This window comes from Globicephala melas, chromosome 1 (assembly GCF_963455315.2).
Source record: "Globicephala melas chromosome 1, mGloMel1.2, whole genome shotgun sequence".
Taxonomy (NCBI): domain Eukaryota; kingdom Metazoa; phylum Chordata; class Mammalia; order Artiodactyla; family Delphinidae; genus Globicephala; species Globicephala melas.
Genome location: NC_083314.1, coordinates 34,468,780 through 34,489,394, shown reverse-complemented (window position 1 = coordinate 34,489,394; position 20,615 = coordinate 34,468,780). Strand labels below are relative to the sequence as shown.

The following is a 20,615-nucleotide window of genomic DNA, read 5'->3' as shown; positions in this document are numbered from 1 at the left end:
TCAAGGGCAGGAGTGGGTAGGCCTCTGGCTCTTGGCCTTGGTCTGGCAGCCTTGCCCCATTGCCCAGGAAGTCCTCCCAGTTGTTGGTTTTTTTTCCTCAGGGGCTCAGGGGCTGGGGCTTTTAGGGGTCTGGGGTCCCTCACTCAGTGATCAAATTCTCCCTGCTTATTTGCCCTGTGTGGCTGTAAACAATCACTTTCTACAGCAGGGTGGCTACAGGGAGCTTGTGACTGAATTTGTAACTGACCCCACTGGGAGACCACACCTTAATAATCTTGGGTTCTTAATGGGCATTCAAGAAGGGATCTCCCCCAGGACATCCCTTCCCATCCCCGGTCGCTGAGAAGGCAATGCCAGGGTCTCCTGCGCAGCATCTTCCTAATCCCAGGCTGGCCACATCTCATTGCTGTTGACCACAGTGGTGGTCCCTGTGAGGCAGTGGGTTGCCTGTTGGGAACATGGCAGGGATAGTGCCCTCTGGGCATCTAGATGTCACAGGGCAGGAATGGGTGATTTAATGAAAAAAAGGAAGGCAAATAGCAAACTCTTTATACCTGCCTTGTGGGAGGATTCTCCCAGTAGGAGCTGTCCTTTGCTGTATCATAACATTCTCTTTTTCTTGTCTTCTTTCTTCATACATAAGGTGTTCCATACAGATTCTTGTGACTTTAAGGACCAGGGATTTGGGAAGGTGCAAGGTCTTCCCAGGAAGGAAGGACATCTCTGGAAAAAAGGAGAGAGACAGCAGACAGTGCCCTGGGACCAGCAGAGCCCGAGGAGCTGTGGGAAGCTGAAGGAGCCCAACCAGAGGCGGGGGAAGGAGCCACAGCCCCCGGCCAAAGCTGCCTTCTGAAAGATCTGAACTCAAGCTACTTTAATGAAAGAAGGGCCACCTCAGAGGGCACCCCAGACTTAGCTGGGCTCTTCTACTCTGGATGGCCCTTGCTCTGAGAAGCCTGCACTGAGAACCAAAGAAGTTAAGAGGCCAGAGAAGCTTCCCCCAAGCACAGCGCTGGCCAGCTGGGTCAGGCTTCTGCACCCCTAGTGGCTGGCTGCAGAGTCTGGTGAGGAGTTTCTTGCTCCCCTCCAGCTCGTGGCTTCAGTGCTTGATGGGGCTGCCTGTTGGTGGATCAGTTTTTGCAGCACCTGATAGGAGCGGAGAGCCGTGGGAAGAGGTCCCGCGGCGACCAAGCCTGGGTTCACCCCAAGACTAAGTTCTTTCCAGAGTTAGAAAGGGAGAGAAAGCAAACAAAGAGAGAAGAGTTCCCCCTTCTCCTCCTCCCTTCCCGTCATGTCCTCTAAGCCGGAGCCGAAGGACGTCCACCAGCTGAACGGGACTGGCCCTACTGCCTCACCCTGCCCTTCGGATGGCCCCGGGCGAGAGCCCTTGGCCGGGACCTCAGAGTTCCTGGGGCCTGATGGGGCTGGGGTAGAGGTGGTGGCGATTGAGTCTCGCGCCAACGCCAAGGGGGTTCGGGAGGAGGATGCCCTGCTGGAGAACGGGAGCCAGAGCAATGAAAGTGACGACGTCAGCACAGACCGTGGCCCCGCACCACCCTCCCCGCTCAAGGAGACCTCCTTTTCCATCGGGCTGCAAGTGCTGTTTCCCTTCCTTCTGGCAGGCTTTGGGACTGTGGCTGCCGGCATGGTGCTGGACATCGTACAGGTAGGACCTGGGGAGGGCAGCTCTTGACCCTGAGCCCGGAGCCACCTTTTCCTCCCGGGAAACTGTCTCTTGGAGCTTTTCTTCCACCTCCCTGTCAGAAGCAGCTGCTGTTTCCTGGAGTACTTTTCCCTTTGGATCATGTCCTTGGCTGCTTCTTCATCTACTTACTTTCTACAGAAGCCTTGAGGAAGCTCAGTAGTCCCAGGGAGGTGGTCAGGGCAGTATTGCTTAACAGAAGCAGAATTGGTTCCAGAGCTCAGGCTTGGAAGAGGAGAGATGGAATTAGGGTTGTTACCTGCCGTCCCTCCTGGGCATTTCTGCTGAGCCCAGCTCAGTAGGAGACATTTAGATAGGTCTCCTCTTTATACTTTCTTTTCGCTTTACTTTGGGGTTTCAAGGATACCCACAGGAGAAAGCTCAGTTTCAAGTCTCCCCTTCATCCCCCTGCTGGGCAGGAATTTGTCTAGCTGCCAAGAGGGTCTCAAATTAAGTGGGAAGGTTCTTAAAGGCATTTTGTGTTGCTTGTCTGCCTGTAACCTTGGCAGGATCTTGCTGGGGATTGGGGGTGGGCACATGCTGTCTGATACATGATTTGCGGGGGTGGGGGGCGGTGTTGGTGTGATGAGACATAGAAGTGCTAATTGTGTGACATATATGGGGACAAAATATAATCTCTCATGGAATCTCTCAGGAGGACATGGAGTTCAGCATCCCCTCCCCTTTTCCCATCCAACCCTACCAACGATGCATGTGGTAGTACAGAGAGTCCTGCTGGCAAGTCTCACCAGGCCCTTGTCCCAGGAAACAGGGTGGTTGGTTCTAGGTGGTTCTTTCAATGCTGTCTACCTGGACCACTTTGGCTTGAGTCCTTAGGAGAACACTGCAGCTTTGGTTGCTAATGAGGATGACATTTATGTCATTCCTGCTCTCTCCCCTAACCTGTTATCTGGGGGATTGTTCCTCATGCCAGAAGCTAGGAAGGCAGGCTTTGGATTCCTCCCCCTGGTAGCTGCTCCTTCTAGGGCAGCGAGTGGAGGTAATGGGAGGAGGAGAAATGAGACCAGGGTAGCAGTTCTCCACCTCTTCCATCCCTTTCCTGTGGCCTTGGTTTTCATTCTAAGAGTTTTCCAGTTCTGGTTTGGTGCCTCCAAAGGGTATAGAACCAGGATCTGGTGGTGACCTGGGAAGGGGTTGTTTTCTTTTGTGGGTAGTAAGAACGGTAGTGGGGAGCATCTGTTGGCCTCTTCTGTGGGCCCATGAGGTAGGAACCGTAACCATCTCCATTGTGTAGATAGGGAACCTGTGGCTCAGAGGGATTAGGTAACTTGTCCCTGGTCATCTGACTCAGAACCTATGCCATTAACCTCTATGGCCTTCACCATGGCTGTGGTTCGCCAGTTGGTTAAAGGCTCTGGGAGGGGTCTGCTCTCTTTGTCTTTCCCCGAAGAACAGCATAGACTGGAATCGGGAACAGCTGGAGTTACATTCTAAAATGAGCAAAGAACAAAAGTTCTTAGAGGGCCCCTCCCTCCCCCCATCTCACACACTGAAAAGACTTCTGACACCTTGCCCACCTCCACCCCTCACCCATGGTCCTGAGACACTGAGAAACCCAGGTAGGGAATCTTTGGAGCCTGACCAGTGTGCCCACAGAGGACCAACATTTGCCCTCAGTGTGGCACCTAGGCCCACCCCAAAGCTAAGGTCCAGCTGGTATGGATGACAATGGCTGGTTTGTTCTTGTCCCCGTCCCCCCAGCCTCCTGCCACAGCTGGTCTGGAGCAGGCCCTGCAGATGGCTGCAGTTATGTCATGGCAGGGGTGGGAGCAGAAAGATCAGGGACCACAGGGAGATTCTTATTCCATATCTAAGGGGGCAAAAGCGGTGTCTGACAATCTCGGATTCAGGAAAAGCAGGACAATTTCTAAGGATTCACACGCATTCCCCCTTCACAAGCTAAGATGACCTTCAGTGGGACAGAATCTGGGGCCCTAAGAGGCTGGGGCCATCAGGAGGAGCTGGCTGTAGAGTATCCCCAGTGTCTCAGAGCAGCTGAGCAGAAGGCCGTGTTGGTACAGATGTCTCCTTGGTCCAGGGCACCCCCCTTTTTTCCCCACTGCTGCAGAAGCCCCAGTCTCTTCCCCAGGCCCATTTCTCTCTCCTCTTATCTGCCCTCCTCTCCACTCAGCCTGTAGAACCAGCCTCTGCAGTGAGATAAGGGGCTGGCGTACTGGCCAAAAGTAGGAAAGGTTTAAGTGGACTGCAGTCTGCTGCAACTTCCCTACCGTGGCTGAAAGTTCCCATAGCATTTGGGAAGGAAAGCAGGACTGGGCCCAGTGTTGGAATTGAAGGGGGTTGGGATCTGGGAGCCTCCATGCTGCAGATGCCCTGCCCCACCTCCTGGTTTGGTCCTAGGCGGCCGCAGAGCATCTCACTCCCCTCTTCTGTCAGCCTTTTGAGGGATGGGGGTGGCAGGAGGTGGTGTGCCAACCTTCACTGGAATCCCCAGCTGTGTTAAAACAGGTGAGACTCCCAGCTCCTTATCCTGACTCACTCCTCACTTGCTGAGGATCCCAAGGAAAGGAGACACCCCCTCCCCGAAATACCTCCTCCTCTCGCTTTTCTTTCCTGCTGTGTATACAGAAGAGTCTACAAAGGTGAAAGTGGATGGCAAGCATGGGCTTAGGGAAGTGGAGTGGGAAAGAAGCGTTCCCCTCATGGCTGGCCTGCCCCCGTGGCTGCTGGCATTCCTGGCTAGGACACTCAGGTTCCACATGTCCACCCCTTTGATCACACTTTGTACAGCCCTCTGTACCCGGGTGCTGCCCTGAGGCCCTTCTCCTTGGACACCTAGAGGATGTCTGCAGGTGGCGGGGGAAAGCCTCAGGTGAAGGTTGGGTTTACTCTAATCTGAGCTGACTTAGTCCTCACCCTGAAAGGTAACTCCAGCCCACCTTCCCAGGTTCTCCTACAGCCTGGTTCTCAGAGCTGCTGGGGATCTTAGTCTTCTTCATGTCCTTGACTCCAGCTTTTCCAGGCTGTGACTTTCTTCCCTGCTGCTGTCTCCCTGGAGGGGAAGGCTCAGGGCAGAACACTCAGAGGCAGGCAGGGGTCTGTCTTTGAGGCCAGAAGAGGTGAGGGATGGAAGAGGCAAGATGGAAGTATCAGGATGAAGTAGCAGCAGGGCCACTGAGGTGTGAGACTTAGGGTGATTGTTCAGAATTGGGATTATTTCTAAGTGTGAAGGGAACTGTCTCATCCCTGAGCCCCAAAATATCAGGGCCCAGTGAGCCCTCACTCCCCTGTATCCACGGACAGAGAAGGAAAGGGAAGAAGAGCTACATTTCTGAGAAGCAGTGTTGATGTGTTCTGTCCCCGCTTCCCGCCAAGTGCTTCCTGGAACGTGCCCTTTTCCATCCCCAGCAGAGCAGGAAGGTGTGGGTGAAGGCTTGGCTGACTGGTTTGACCTCAGGGGCAGGCACTTCCAGCCTGGATGAACAGGATGGGCCTGAATTAGGCCAAAGGAGGAAGGAGAGACACTGTCGGGCCCCTGCCCATTCTACCCACTCCTCACCTCAGGGCAGCCTGCTTCTCGGGCTCTCTCAGAGCCGTGTGTGTGTGTGTGTGTGTGTACATACATGTCAGAGGCTCCCCTGTCTGAGCTGTGTCTTTGAGAGGCTTTGGTGGGTGAAGAAAGTATGTGTGTAGGCATTGGCTACTTTGACCCGAGTGCCAGCTCAGGGCGTTGCTGGGTAGGGGCACAGGGGGTGTGAGGTTCCAGGCTGTATCCTGGCTGGCCGGGAAGACTTCTGCATAGGGCTGTCATTGCAGCCGCTGGTTCTCCTTTCCTGTCTGTCCCGAATCTTATCGCTGCTAAAACCCTATCCCTTCTAGGTCCTTGTGTAGTTGAAGGAGAGGGTGCCTGTGAGCTGGGAGACGCAGGGATTTGGGAGTATTTATAGTGGCAGCTGGAGGGGCTTAGCTGAGCTTCATACATTTTTTTTCTTAATCGTAAAGACAAACAATATACCTTACAAACAGTTCAGAAAATATTGCTGGCATACACTTGGAGTATTTCTTTCCGTGCTCCTTCACTCTGCCAATAAGTACACATATTTTACATTCGCCTACCTGGAGATCAAAGCTTTTCACAGAGCCTGCGGCTTGGAAGCTGGGAGCGGTAGGTGTTATGCATGAGGAGGGGATACGAGGCTGGGCTCTTGAGCGGAGCTTCCAAACCACCCTTATAGGTCAGCCACCCTTATGAGGGGCGGGGAGGGGAGCAGAGAGAATTCTTCGTCTCTGGAGCTGCGTGTCCAGTTGAGGTGAGGGAGGAGGAGGTAGAGCTGAGCACGGCCTTGCCTGCTGGGAGCTGGTGCCCCAGAGCTATGTGCTGGCCTTGTCCAAGAACAACAGTCCCCGAGTTCCTCCAGCGTAGACGGGACTCACTGGGGCTGCCTTCTCTTTGGGGGCCCAGGGATGAAAAGGGATTTGCATCCCTCCTGGCTCTTCCTGTGGGTGCCTGAAAGCTCAGCAACTGTGGCTGGGGGACAGGCGGTTTCTTTCCCATCCTTAGTTTTCAGAAAGAGCCTTCCCTAAAAACGTCCTGCGCCTTCCACCAGTGAGGAGCTAGGCCAGGAGCTCAGGTACAGATACGCTCCAGCCCTAATGAGATGAGCCCTTCCCCTGGGTCCTGGTAGGGACTCCCCCTGCCATCAGCACCCCACACACACCCACAAAAAGAACTCTGACAGGAAAAGAGAGGTCCTTGCCTTTATAGGACTCCCCAATGTCCAGCCTCCCCTGGACTCTAATCCTGGCCTTAGCCCCCTCTGATTTCCGTGCTCCTCTTTTTTTTTAACTGTGGTAACAAACACATAAAATTTATCATCTTAACCATTTTTAATGTATAGTTCAGTGCTGTGAAGTATGTTTTCACATTGTTGTAAAACAGATCTCCAGAACTTTTTTATCTTGCAAAACTGAAACTCTACACCCATTAAACAAACATGAACTTCCCTTTTCCCCCTCCTCCTAGCCCCTGGTAACCACCATGCTACTTCTATTTCTAGGAATTTGAATACTTTAGATGCCTCGTATAAGTGGAATCATATAATATTTGTCTTTTTGTGATTGGCTTATTTCACTTAATATAATGTCCTTTTTTGGTGTTTTTTTTTTGCGGTACGCGGGCCTCTCCCTGTTGTGGCCTCTCCCGTTGCGGAGCACAGGCTCCGGACGCGCAGGCTCAGCGGCCATGGCTCACGGGCCCAGCCGCTCCGCGGTATGTGGGATCTTCCCGGACCGAGGCACAAACCCGTGTCCCCCGCATCGGCAGGCGGACTCTCAACCACTGCGCCACCAGGGAAGCCCAATATAATGTCCTTAAGGTTCCTCCATGTTGTTGCATGTAACCGGATTTCCTTCCTTTTAGGGCTGAATAATATTCCCTTGTATGTGTAGACCATGTTTTGTTTATTCATTCATCTGTCAGTGGACACTTGGGTTGCTTCTACCTCTTGGCTATTGTGAATAATATTGCTATGAACATGGATGTACAAATATCTCTTCGAGGGCTTCCCTGGTGGCGCAGTGGTTGAGAGTCTGTCTGCTGATGCAGGGGACACGGGTTCGTGCCCCGGTCCAGGAAGATCCCACATGCCGCAGAGCGGCTGGGCCCGTGAGCCATGACCGCTGAGCCTGCGCGTCTAGAGCCTGTGCTCCGCGACGGGAAAGGCCACAACAGTGAGAGGCCCGCGTACCGAAAAAAAAAAAAAATCTCTTCGAGACCCTGCTTTAAGTTATTTTGGGTATATACCAGACGTGAGATCGCTGGATCATATATTAGTTCTCTCCTTAATTTTTTAAGGAACCGCCATATTGTTTTCCATAGTGGTTGTACAATTTTACATTCCATCGACAGTGCACAAGTGCTCCAGTTTCTCCACATCCTCACCAACACTTGTTACTTTCTATTTTGTTTTGTTTTTTAATAGTTGCCATCCTAATGAGTATGAGGTGATATCTCATTGTGGGTTTGATTTGCAGCCTTGCTCATCATTAACTATAGAGCTGTCAGTGCTGGAATTGCCTTTAGGGACCATCTGATCTGGTCCCTGAAGTGTACCTTTTATAGTCAAGAGCTCAAGGCCCTTATAACTTGTCTAAGGTACCCCTGGCTGGTCTCTGTGGGAGGATGTTGGGGACACAGCATGAGGCCTATCCTTGTGGTCTCTTGTGCGAGACCCACGACTCTCAGTCCAGTGCCTTTGCTCATGAGAGCACTTTGCCTCCTGACCTTGATGCTCTGATCAGCCTGCGTACCTCTGTCTGGCCTCCTGACCCCTCGCCTCTCCAAACCTGAAGGCTTTCCATTCTAGAAATGGATAAAGGCACAGGGAAAGGAATCCACATTGCCCTCGGGGGCAACACAGTCCCAGCCTTTTTTGCAAGTCTTCAGTTTCAACTGCAACTAAAGTAGCTTTCAAATAACCAATCCTGGCTCCTACATTTTTCCTACTTAGCACTAAAGAGTGCAGTGCTCTCTGAACCTCAGTTTCCTCATTTACAATGTGGGATAATAATAGCTCCTACCTCACTGGGTTGTTGATAGGATCTAATGAGGAAATGCACGTAGAGCCTTAGGCTGGCACATGGTACAGACTTAAAAGATGTTAGCTGAAGAAATAGGTAGGAGAGCCAGGCCTGATGGTCTCAGGGCTGGAATCCCTGTCTCCTGACTCCCAGTCCAGGGCTCTTCCTTGCAGGGGTACACTTACCTTTCCTAACTGAGAGATTGGGGCAGGTCTGTAGGGTGAGAGAATGCAGAGGATGAATGAAAAACCTCTTGCAGACCAACACTCTGAGGTTTGGGGGCCTTAATTCAGAGCCTGTTCTAAAGGAGAGCTGCCGTGGCTGAGGCACAAAGCCCTTGGAGATAGATAGAAACCAAACAAACTCTCTAATCTCCTCAACCCCAGCCCCATGGAGCCCAGTGCTCAACAGCTGAGACAACACTGCTCAAGGCTGAGGCCACAGAGAAACCAGACTGAAGACAATTGGAAGGGAGATCGCAAAGGAGTTCTGGGGTGTAAGCCAGCCCGGGGTGACTCAGCTGTGTGGGTCCCTGCTGTCTTCTCCCCCAGCTCCACAAAGCAGGCAGAAGAAGCAGAGACGGGCTAGGGCCTCCTGACTGGAAGGGACCCTCCACGTCTCCTCTTGTTCTGGGTGGCAGGAGGGGGGGCTTTGTTGTTTGGAGTACCACGGACTTGGTTTGCTTCCAGGGTTCCTGGAGGAAAGGCGTCTGACGTGCTCACTCCCTGCTGATTCCATTTTCTCCTCAAGCCCCTGCTCCCAGACTATCCAGTTGTAACCGAACAAGGGCTCGTGTGCCCACAGCCCAGAAAGCCAAACTCTGACAGCAAGTTCGCAGCAAAGTAAGGGCTGACTGCAGGGCACCGAGCAAGGGAGTGGGAGACAAGCCTCAGATCCACTCCCACTTGGTCTCTGAGTGAGGGGGATTTAAAGGGGAAGAACAAAGAAGCTGGGGTTAATCATCATCTTGTGACATTTCTTAATTGTACTTTTGGGACTCAGAGTTTAAGAGTCTATGGTCCGGTGGTCCATGACCCAAGGGTCTGTTAGCTCATTTTGACCTAGAGAAACAGCCTAGGTCTGTACGTTAATGATGTTATGATTGACCTCAGCAATCTTAGTCATCTGACTCTGGCTGATTGGTGTTCAGTTAGCACAGGATTGAGGTCAGAAGGGACAAGAAAGGGATTAAAGTTTTGGATAAAGACATTAATCATAACCTTGGAACAGGAACTCGCTTTTAGGAGGACTCAGTTTCACGTTCAACCTCGATGCCAGCCCTTTGGGGCCCTGAAATGCCTGGGTTCTGTTTTCACCTTGCAGCACTGGGAAGTCTTCCAGAAAGTGACAGAGGTCTTCATCCTGGTGCCTGCACTGCTGGGGCTTAAGGGGAACCTGGAAATGACCCTGGCATCAAGGCTTTCCACCGCAGTGAGTGTCCTGGCTGGGAGGAATGGGGCACACAGAGGACTCGGGGGCAGCACAGAGCCTGACTAGGAGATCACCACAGGCCTTTCTCAACTGTCCAGGTCTGCAGTGTGGGTCTGGGGTGGAAAGGAGTAGGGAGACCCCAGGCCGGTTGTCCTGCTCCTGGGCAGGAGCTCCCTGCCCAGAGTGGTTCCCAGGCTCGGTTTCTGGATGTCCCAGCCATCCTTGGCCTCTTGCCCCACCTCCTGCTTCGCAACCCGCCTCGTGACTGTTTGTGCAGCTTTGACAGGCGAGCATCATGCTGGTCCCTCCACCTGCACAGATGGGGGCCTCCTCTGATCTCCAGCCCTACTCTGCAGCTGGGCAGGAGCAGAGCCAGGCCTTCCCAGCCCCCCTCCAATCCCATTCCCTTTCCCCCATGGCAGGCTGCTCTTCTGTAAGGGAATAGATGAAGAGGGGCTTCTCATCACTCCCACCTCCCCAAACTCTTAGATCGGCCTTCATGGTTCGGAGACTGAACCAGATACAGGCCCCATGGGGTGGGAGGCAGGAAGCAGTACAACTCAGGAGCCCAGGGGAGCCAAGTGACAGGGGTGTCCCTGCACGGCCATGAGCCTGGAGAAGGCAGCAGAGAGAAGTGGCAGCCAGCCTAGCCCTCCCCAACTTGCCCTCCTGGCCGATTCCCATGCCGCCTCACTCCTTCCCAAACACTCTCGTGGCCTCCATCCTGCACCAGCAGCTGACCTTTCTCCCCTAAGATGGCAAGCTGGCTTCAGAGCCAGGGAAGGATCAGGTCATTTTAACCCATGTGGGAATGAGCTGCCCAGGTGAGCAGGGCAGAGCATGGAATCGGCCTCTGCTCAGTGGCTGTCCTGAGAGGAGGGGAGAAGAGGAGGCTGCCTTGGGAGCCCCCTTCCCAACCCCAGCCAGAGGCAGGAGCTCAAGGCTCTTTTGCTCCTTCCCTCTCACCCCAGCCCCTCGACCCTGCTTCACTTTCCCTGGGGGTCACGTCCTGGTCCCAGAGTCTTAGGTCACATGCACTGCCTGCTGATCCAGGCAAGGTCCTAATGGATGGAGCTGCAGGCCTTTTCCAGCCTGGAGCTCCAGACCCTCGTCCTCCCTCTCGCAGGCCAACATCGGGCACATGGACACACCCAAGGAGCTCTGGCGGTTGATCACTGGGAATATGGCCCTCATCCAGGTAAGAGAGCAGGGACCAGAGACAGCGGGGCTAAGCTTCCTCCCTGGTCAGGAGTTTGAAAGGCTTAAGTCAGCCCCTGCCGGCTCCTGAGTAAAGCTCCAGCGTCCTGCCGAGCTGGCTTCTCCCAAAGGGACTCCAGGAGGTAACCAGGTTTCCCAGGAAAACAGCCAAGATGGGGGAGACCCCAGTATCTCCACTGTCAGTTCTTGGCTTCCGGTGGTGCAGAGGGCTTGCGTCCCCACAGATCAGACTCAGGAGGAGACCCGGGAGTGCTGACGGTCCTTGACTGCTGTTGTCCCATCTCCCCATGAGGCCACACAGGTTCCGAACTGGGAGTCTTCCCCGTTGAGTCCCAGGCCTTGTGTCTGGACTGAAGTCTCAGGCTCTATTGAACCTCCCCCAATCCTCAGAGGGACACTCATTCAGCCAGTAACATGTCCTGGGTTCCTGCAGGGTGCATTACCCAGTACTGGTGTCTGGTGTGAAACTAAATAAATAAAGACATCATTCCCGCCTGGGAGGACTGGACAGGCCAGCCCCGCCTGCCTCCTGGGGCTGCTGAGGGCAGGAAGAGGTCTCGCTAAGTGCTCAGTGACCTCAGCTAAGACACGCTCTGCTCTCCGAGTTACCACTCCCCTCCTCAGGTGCAGGCCACGGTGGTGGGCTTCCTGGCGTCCATCGCAGCCGTCGTCTTTGGCTGGATCCCTGACGGCCACTTCAGTATCCCACATGCCTTCCTGCTCTGTGCCAGCAGCGTGGCCACGGCCTTCATTGCCTCCCTGGTACTGGGTAAGGAAGGGAAGGGAGGGGCAGGGGCGTAGGAAGGGCTGCCCCAGGGGTGTCAACTAAACCTCCAGTCTCTCTTTTTGTTGGTTGATACCCCATTATCTCTTCTTACCCTGGCTGGCCCCTCTCCTTCCTCCCCAGGCATGATCATGATTGGAGTCATCATTGGCTCTCGCAAGATTGGAATCAACCCAGACAATGTGGCCACGCCCATTGCTGCCAGCCTGGGAGACCTCATCACCTTGGCACTGCTCTCAGGCATCAGCTGGGGACTCTACCTGGAGCAGGGTGAGGCTGAGGCAATCAAGGGTGTGACCAGGGTGGACTCCTGGGTGGGACTGGGAGAGATGGTAGTGGGCTTGCACGTGTGTAAGGATGTCTTCTATGTTCTTAACTGTTTGGTGGGAGCACAGTTTGTAATAACTCCCTGCCTTAGAGAGGTGAGGCTAAGTACTTATCTCAAATTCATGCAGGCAGCGGGAGCAGGGGTGAAAGTATTTGAGAAATATGCTTGGTGCTGTCTATTCTCACTTATCTTGGAGGGGTAAGGGGGAAAGGAAAGGAGCTAGAGGCTGGAATCTGCTTGCAAATGAAGAAGAAGAGGGGAGATAGGGATTTCTGGGGAATCTAAGCAAGAAACCTAGGATCTGGTCTGTGCCCCTAATAAGTTCAATATCTGAGGAGGTTTCACCTTGGTTTCCTTATCTACAAATGGAAAAGGCTGGCCCCATCTACCTCCCGGGTGTACAGTGAGCATCAAATGAGGTAATACATTTACTGGCATTGAGTGTGGTGTTACTGTTGGTCAGTTGGGGCATTTGCAGGCTGAGCCAGGGGGAGGCTGGGAGCAGGGAGCCGCAGTGCTCACCTCCCTCCCATCTCTGCCTCTCTCAGATGTCTGGCAATATATCTACCCCCTGGTGTGTGCCTTCTTCGTGGCCCTGCTGCCTGTCTGGGTGGTGCTGGCTCGACGGAGCCCAGCCACAAGGGAGGTGTTGTACTCAGGCTGGGAGCCTGTCATCATTGCCATGGCCATCAGCAGGTAGGCTCGGGCTCTTGATGCCCACCCTCCCCCTCCCCCCTCCCTTCCACAGACTCACTTTTAAGCCGCGGAAAGAGGAAGTGTGGCACAGACCCTAGAAATGCCTTCAACACTGGATCAGTCACATGTCCTTCCGGTGCAAGTGACAGAAGCCATCTGAAATGGGTTTCATTAGAAAGCAGAACACACTGGCTTAGAGAACTAAAGAGGCACAGCTGGATTCAGGGACATAAATGATATCATTAGGGCCCCAGTATTCTCCATGTCTCAGCTCTGCTTTTCTCTGTGTTGGCCTGCAGCTTCAGGTTTGCACTTCCTTACGCTTACTGATGCCAGCAGGGATTCTTTCTCTCAACAGTTCTGCAGAGTCCCATTACAGAATGTCATTGGCTGTCATCCAGTCATGTGGCTATCCCTGAACCAATCACTGTGGCCTTAGGGATGTGCTGCTCTGATTGGATGGGCCTGGGGCCTCACCATCATTGGAGCAGTGTCACTCGAACCACAGTGACTGAGTTTGAGAGAGGTGGTTCCCTGAGGAAAAGCCCAGCACTGTTACCAGAAGGGGAAATCATACTGAGCAGGCAGAACAGCAGGCGGCTCCTCTAGCCAACTTGGGAGGTGGGTAAAGGAGACAGCTGCCTGCCCCAGTTTGCTCCGGGTGCTGCGCCAGTGTGTATGTCAGGAGCATCAGCTGGTCTGGCAAGGGGAGGCGAGGACTGGAAGGACAAGGGACTCCTGGGAGCCACCTTGCTGCCCACGTCCAGATGGACCTGTACCTCTCATCCCGAGGTCTGGAACAGAAGCCTTCAGTGGTCTTTGTGTCTTGTCTTTGTGTCTGTGTAGTGTGGGAGGCCTCATCTTGGACAAGACTGTCTCAGACCCCAACTTTGCAGGGATGGCTGTCTTCACACCTGTGATTAATGGTGAGGTCTTGGCATTAGCTGCCTAGGGGAAAGAAGAGGGCGGGATCAGAGGATTTAGGGGGCTTTGTATCAGTCAGGGTTCTAGCAGGCAAGAGAGTCCAGCTCAGATAGTTCACGACTTGAACTGCTACTTGAAACTGGTTACTGGAACCAGCGCATGAGCACTGGATGCCTGGGTCCACGCAGAGTTTTGGAGAGGGGCTGAGCCAGGCAGGGCCTTGTCCCCTCGGCTGTGTCTGACCGCAGGTGTACACTCTGCATTGATGGAGAAGGCAGGCTCCCTGAGTCTGCAGATCCACCTGTGTCCCTTCCTGCACTCTCAGCCGTGTTAGGAGTACGTGGGACTGCCACCTCTCCATAGCATGGGGGATGGGAGGAGCCTGGAAGACTCCCTGGAAGGAAGGGTGTCTTTGTCTTCCTTCTTAGTGTCTCACTCTTTTCCTGGGGTCTGGTGAATGGGTCGTGCCCTCCCCACTCCCCACCCCCACGTCTCAGGTCTTATGTGTCTCCGCAGGTGTTGGGGGCAATCTGGTGGCTGTGCAGGCCAGCCGCATCTCCACCTTCCTCCACATGAATGGAATGCCAGGGGAGAACTCTGCGCAAGCCCCTCGCCGCTGCCCCAGCCCTTGTACCACCTTCTTCAGTCCCGGTAATGCCAGAGTCCCCACCTCCTAGGTTCACTCCATCACTTCAGAAACAGCTGGGGCCTGCATACGTAGGTTCTCCTTCTCTGTTGGGCTGTATGTACCAGCTGTTCTGGAGGGCAGAGCCCAGGCAGGAAGGCTGTTCTTTCCTGGGTCACCCTGGGGGTTGGGGACCATGGGATGGAGACATAGGGATAGTCAGCTGTCTGCTGCCCTGGAGTGTAGCGTGGTACCTCCTGACTTCGAAAGGCCTCTTGGAGCCCGTTCTCCTCCTCCCCTTCTCCTCCTCACACCATCTCTCCCCTGGTTCCAGATGTGAATTCTCGCTCGGCCCGGGTCCTCTTTCTCCTCGTGGTCCCAGGACATCTGGTGTTCCTCTACACCATCAGCTGTATGCAGGGCGGGCACACCACTCTTACACTCATCTTCATCATCTTCTACATGACAGCTGCACTGCTCCAGGTACGGACTGGCAGGGGCACGGGGGCGGGGGCCAGGGCTGCCCTGCACGGATGGGAGGAGAGGTCCAGGCTTGGCCCAGAAAGAGTCTTCCAACTCTTTCTCTGTGACTGTGTGGCCAGTAAACACTGGACAGGGGCTCAGGAGAACAGGCTGTAGTTCCAGCAAGGTCACTAACATGCTGTGTGACTTTTGCTCAGTCATTTTACTTCTCTGAGGCTCAGTGATACATTTGTAAATTGAGAGGAGTGGACCAGAGGTGGTGGACTTCAGGCAGGTGCCACCCCCCCTATCCTGGCCACACAGCTCCATGTGTTTCTGTTCACATGCTGGGGTTCCTTGGGAGATTTCATTTGAATAAAGGGTTTCACAGCTTGAAAACGTGTCAAAACCACTGCACTAGATAATCTGTTGGATCCCATCCAGCCTTGCCATTCTGTAATACTAGGATGCTTTCTCCCTGGCTTTTTATTACCTTTTTTTCAACTTTTTGTTCTGAAATAATTATATATTCTCAAGAAGTTGCCCCCCAAAATGTAGAGAGATCCCATGTACCGATCACCCAGTTCCCTGCAGTGGTAACATCTTGCATAATTATAGCACAACATCAAAACCAGGAAATCAGTGTTGGTACAATGCACAAAGCTATTCAGATTGCACCAGTTTTAGTATGCACTCGTGTGTATGTGTGTGTGTGTGTGTGTGGTTCTATGCAATTCTGTCATGTGTACATTCATGCAACCACCACCACAGTCGAGATACAGAACAGTTCCATCACCACAAGCCTCCCTTATGCAGCCCCTTTATAGCCAAACTCACCCTTAGTATCACATTTTCAATTTCTACAGATTTGCTTTTTGAATAGGTAATAGTAGTCACATAGTTCAAAAAATGTGTAAGGTTCATAGTGAAACCTCAGTGAAAAGTCTTTTCTCTGCTTTTTCCAGCCATCCAGTTCTGTTCCTCACAGGCCATTGGTGTTATCTGTTTCTTTTTTTTTTTTTTTGAAGTATAGTTGATTTACAGTGTTGTGTTAGTTTCTGGTGTACAGCAAAGTGACTCAGTTTTATATATATATATATATATATATATATGTGTGTGTGTGTATATATATATATATATGAATATATATATTCTTTTCCATTATGGTTTATTACAAGATACTGAATATAGTTCCCTATGCTATACAGTAGGACCTTGTTGTTTATCTATATCTGTTTCTTATGTATCCTTCAAGTTTATTCTATATTTATGGAAGCAAACATACATATTTTTCTTATTTTCCTCTTTTTTTTAAACACACATGTAGCACACTATACATACTGTCCACACCCTGGTTTTTTCACTTAATTCATCTTAGAGATCATTCCACACCCATATGTGAAGAGCAGAACACCCTGATTTTTATGGCTGCATTTTCTCCTGTTGTGTAGACGTGCCACAGTTTCATTTAACCAGTCCCCTATTGGTAAGCCCTTATCCATAACTCCAACCCCTCATCCCCGACTTTAGAAATGTTGTGTGTTAGGACATCTTAGCAAGGGCTGGGCCAACCACATGCAGTTTCCCCGCGGCAGTTACCCAAGTTGCCAAGTTGCATTGTGAGTTGGGGTGAAGCACACTCGATGGGAGAAGGGAAGGTGTGTGTACCGAGGGTCTGTGGCTGGAGGGTAGCCCTTGGCCACGTCGGGAAGGATGGGCCCGGCTTCATTCCCCATTGTGAACACGCTGGGGGACACTCTCACCTCTACTGTCTTCTCTAGCCTGTGCAGGGCCGGAGCACGGCACTTGATCCCCTCTAAAGGTTCTTCCTGACCCCCTCACTGCCCCCTCCCAGCCATGTGTCCCAGGGCCTGCTCGGGAGGCTGGAATGTGGGGACAGCTGCTGCCATTCCCTTCGTGGGACACGTCCCGAAGTCCTTCTGGCCACGCTCTTTATTTGGGATGCTTCTGCAGCTGCTGGCCAGGGTGTGAAGTTATGGGGGGCTGGCCCTCACCCAGGGCTGGGGCCAGGGCCACAGGAGTCCAAAGCAGCCGTGTGTGGGGCAAGGTGGAACGTGAAGGTGCTAGAACTGTAACCTCTGGCTTCCTTGGAGAGAAGACAGGAGAGCAACCAGGTTTGCCTAAAAATAGGTATCACTTCTGGCTTCTGGATCCCCCAGTGGCCCTGGTTCCGGCATCTGAGCCCCTCAGGGCAGAATTTGCATACCACAGTATTTACAAAGTACAGTCAGGAGTAAAACCTCCCAAATGACTGTGTTGGAGCTTTACCGTTAGAAACCGTTTCATTCTTACGCAGATGCAGTCATTTGGGGATCCCCAAATGTCAGGAATCATGCGGACTATATCAAAGACGCAGGCCAGCCCACTCCACCAGAATATTTTAGACCGAGTTTATCACCAACTTAAAAGTGCGTGTGAATCTTGTTAAAATGCAGATTCCGATTTAGGAGATCCAGCGTGAGGCCTGAGATTCTGCATTTTTCAGAAGCTCCCAGCTGTTGTTGATGCTACTGGTCCTGGGCCCACTAGCAAGGTTCTAATCTAGATCATTCTTAATTTTCTGTAGTAATGGAAGAAAAGCAAGGGCACAGGTAAATCAAAGCAGCAGATAATCCAAAACGTCTTTTGAATTGGTGTGCACTGTCTGCTTTGTATTTAGCCGACTCATTCTTAATTCTGTTTTGCTAGGACTAATGTTAAAATAAACTTGCATTCTCTGAGCCCACAACGGCAGAATGGGAAGGGTCAGGAGGAAGGCAGCTTGGGATAATCAACTGTTACGCAGACAGCTGTGCCGGCAGCAGCCTCAAACGCCGTCCTTATTCCACTCTGCTCTGGGACAAATCCCTGTATGAAAGGCAAACTCCAACCCCCAGTCCCCTGCTGGGCTCCCAAAGAGGCCAACATGGCAAGAATTGGAGTGACCTGAGGATAGGATGACCCAGAATTAGAGGCAAGAGGGCTGAATTCCTGCAACCAGTGGGATGTCAATTAGGAAGCCTCTTGTTTAGTAAATTTGGGAGCAGAATGTAATGCTGATGTGGGAAACTCCACGGGGTAGGGGCATCCTCCTTCCCAAAGAACTCGAATTACTCCTGTCATCTGTTCAAGGTGGTCACTGTGGGGTGAAGGAACATAGAGGGGTTGCTGAGGCAGAGGGACGAGCTGTCCCAGCTTAAGGACTGTGGATAGTCAAGCCTTGTGATGCAATGAATGGGTTGATGGCATGGCCTCTGTCTCCCCCTGGAGAGAGGGGATGGCTGCAGGCTGGGCCCTTCTGTTTCTCCAGGTGCTGATTCTCCTGTACATCGCAGACTGGATGGTGCACTGGATGTGGGGCCGGGGCCTGGACCCGGACAACTTCTCCATCCCGTACTTGACGGCCCTGGGGGACCTGCTTGGCACTGGGCTCCTAGCACTCAGCTTCCATGTCCTCTGGCTCATTGGGGACCGAGACACCGATGTCGGGGACTAAGCCTGGTCACTCGGCCTTCTCTCCACCTCTCTGCACTTTCTGTGTGAAATTTTTTTTTGGTTTCTCTTCCCCCACCCCACCCCACTTGACACTCCCACCTCTTTCTAGGACTTCACTTTGATACCGAATTCTCATTATTTTCAATGGGAATTTTTATACATTGAGCCAAGTTTGTAGAGCAAGAATTCAGGCAGGACAGATGGACTGAGATGAATAGTACAAGTAGATTTTTGAGACAATCACCAAGTGCAATTTCATGGTGGGTGCCTCCAGGTGAAGTGGATTGGGGCAGGGGTTTCCATCTGGGATCTGGGGACCTTTGGTTTAGCTTTAGCAAACTCAGCCTCAGTGAGTGGGCTCTGGTTTTGGGGGTTTGTCTTTGTTTTCTTTTTTTCTTTTCGGTTGAACAGAGGGATAAATGTCACTCTCCCTTCCCCTCCCACACACACATACTTTTTCTAGAAATGGACCAACTTCAAAGCACTAAGCAGGAGACAGCTGCTCCTGGCCCCAAATAATCCGAGCCCTATTCTCTACCCTGCTCTCAAAGAGAATGAGGTGAACTCCTTAAATTGTGTACATGCTCCTTACCCAATTGCCTGATAAATACCACCAGCCCCTCCCTTTGATCTTTTTTCCAATTGATTGTCTCATCCAGGAAGATATGAGCAGTGGCCTGGTCTCCCTGTTGACCCGCGTCTACCCATAGTTTGCCGGGATCTACATCCTCCCTGGGCCCAGAGAACTGATTATCTCTGTTCAACCTTTATTTCTAATTACTTCTAAGCACGACCTTTCCCAGAGCTTGCCGGGTTGGGTTCCAAGATTAGGGACGGAGAATGGGTATGTGAAAAATGGTTGGGAGGTTGAGGGCAGCCAGGGGTGTTTCACTGCTGCTGTTCTCCTGAAGACATAATCACGTGGTCACCTTAGACCCTGTCACTTCCTGAAATCGCTCATTCTTTCATGCCATGGAGGTCAGTTTTCCTTTCTCTTGGCTTCTGCCCACATTCATCATTCATTCACTCATTCATTCATTCAGCAAATACACAGCCTCCCCAAGAGCAGCTCTTCTGCAGGCACGGTCTGAAACATTTGTTGAGCGCTATCTGTTGAGTGCCTACTACGTGTCAGGTCCTGTTTGCACAGGCACTGACTAGCCAGCAGTAAGGGAAACACGGTTCTAACCTCGCCTCGTTCCTAGATATAAAGGCCATGTGCCCTTTTCAATCTGGCAGAGAGTTTCCTCGCTGTATTTCCATCTTTGTCACCGAGCCAGCTTCCGCCTCTAGATTCCACTCCTGGATCCCACTTGCGCACAACACTGACCACGGCTAGAGCCCCTAGCCCCATTGCTCAGCCACTGCTGATTTCCCTAAACTCCCCTTCCTCACCCTCCCTTCCCCCCATCTCCTCACCAGCCACGCAAAAGAGGATTCAGAACTAGAAGCCTGGATATCAACCAACTGCTTCCACTTTTCTCTGCCCAGCACAAGACTGGGAGAACACTGGAGTCTCTGCACCTTCCCCACACGTTACCGTGAGCAGATCAGGATTCTGTTGTCCACACTCACATGTACAAATCTGGGCATTTGGATGCAGGTTTTTTTCTAGCCTGTCTATCCACAGCTTTCCCTTAAGCCCTCCGCTCTGTAGCCTAAAGGGCCCCTCTCCAGGGGAAGACTAGGCAGTGACCCTGACTTTTACCACTACCATGCCTCATCCCAGGAACTTGCCCTTTACTTCCAGAGACTTTCCTCTCCCTCCATTTCCACCCAGGCCACCTTCCAGAGCCTAGAACTTTAGAATTGGAATCATAGAGGTTATCTAGCTGGGGTTGTGTCCAGCAGAGTTTATTAACACCAGCCTGGCCTTGTTTCTGCTCTTCCTCAGGCCTTCTTTCGTCTTGTCTTCCACCTCCAAACCCATTTGCACACAGACTCTTATACAGGCACCAAAACCAACTCTTCCGCCCCTGAGGCTGTGCCCCTGGGGTGTGCAGTCACCCCTGCCCCAGTCACTCACCGCTTCTTCATCTCTGGAGTTCAGCCAGGCTGCCCTGGGGGATTCCGGAGTGTCCTTTGCCACAAAAGCAAGAAGGTAGGCGTGCCCCAACCCCTGAGTGTGTGAGCAGAGGGAGGACTGCGGGGTGCGAGGGAAAGAAAATGGACTTCATGACTTTCATGGAAGATCCATTTCTTTTCCCCCGATTGCACAAACTGCATGGACTTGTGGCCCAGCTGTGAGGAGCAACATTGGTTTACGCTTCTATCCTTAAAAAGTTACAGAACTGTGTCCTACGACAATTATTTATAGTGACTATAACTGAATTGACAAATGTCAACGTAACTGATAAATTATATTTGGTAAAATAAAGAGGACGTTTATTTA

General features: G+C 52.3%; 1 protein-coding gene across 5 annotated transcripts in view; it reads left to right on the top strand.

The window, feature by feature from the left end:
- SLC41A1 (solute carrier family 41 member 1) overlaps positions 1 to 20,615 on the top strand; it is a 23,092-nt gene extending 2,477 nt beyond the window's left edge. For 4 of the 5 annotated variants that reach the window (XM_060293669.1, XM_070043627.1, XM_060293667.1 and 1 more), the window contains 10 exons: positions 644 to 1,666; positions 9,584 to 9,691; positions 10,818 to 10,889; positions 11,534 to 11,678; positions 11,817 to 11,963; positions 12,570 to 12,717; positions 13,564 to 13,643; positions 14,158 to 14,292; positions 14,601 to 14,749; positions 18,039 to 20,615. In XM_060293669.1, the coding sequence (XP_060149652.1) occupies positions 1,292 to 1,666; positions 9,584 to 9,691; positions 10,818 to 10,889; positions 11,534 to 11,678; positions 11,817 to 11,963; positions 12,570 to 12,717; positions 13,564 to 13,643; positions 14,158 to 14,292; positions 14,601 to 14,749; positions 18,039 to 18,224 (1,545 nt within the window). In that variant the 5' untranslated portion in view covers positions 644 to 1,291 and the 3' untranslated portion in view covers positions 18,225 to 20,615. The remainder of the gene's footprint in view (positions 1 to 643; positions 1,667 to 9,583; positions 9,692 to 10,817; positions 10,890 to 11,533; positions 11,679 to 11,816; positions 11,964 to 12,569; positions 12,718 to 13,563; positions 13,644 to 14,157; positions 14,293 to 14,600; positions 14,750 to 18,038) is intronic. The other variant, XR_009562798.1, reaches the window with a different exon arrangement.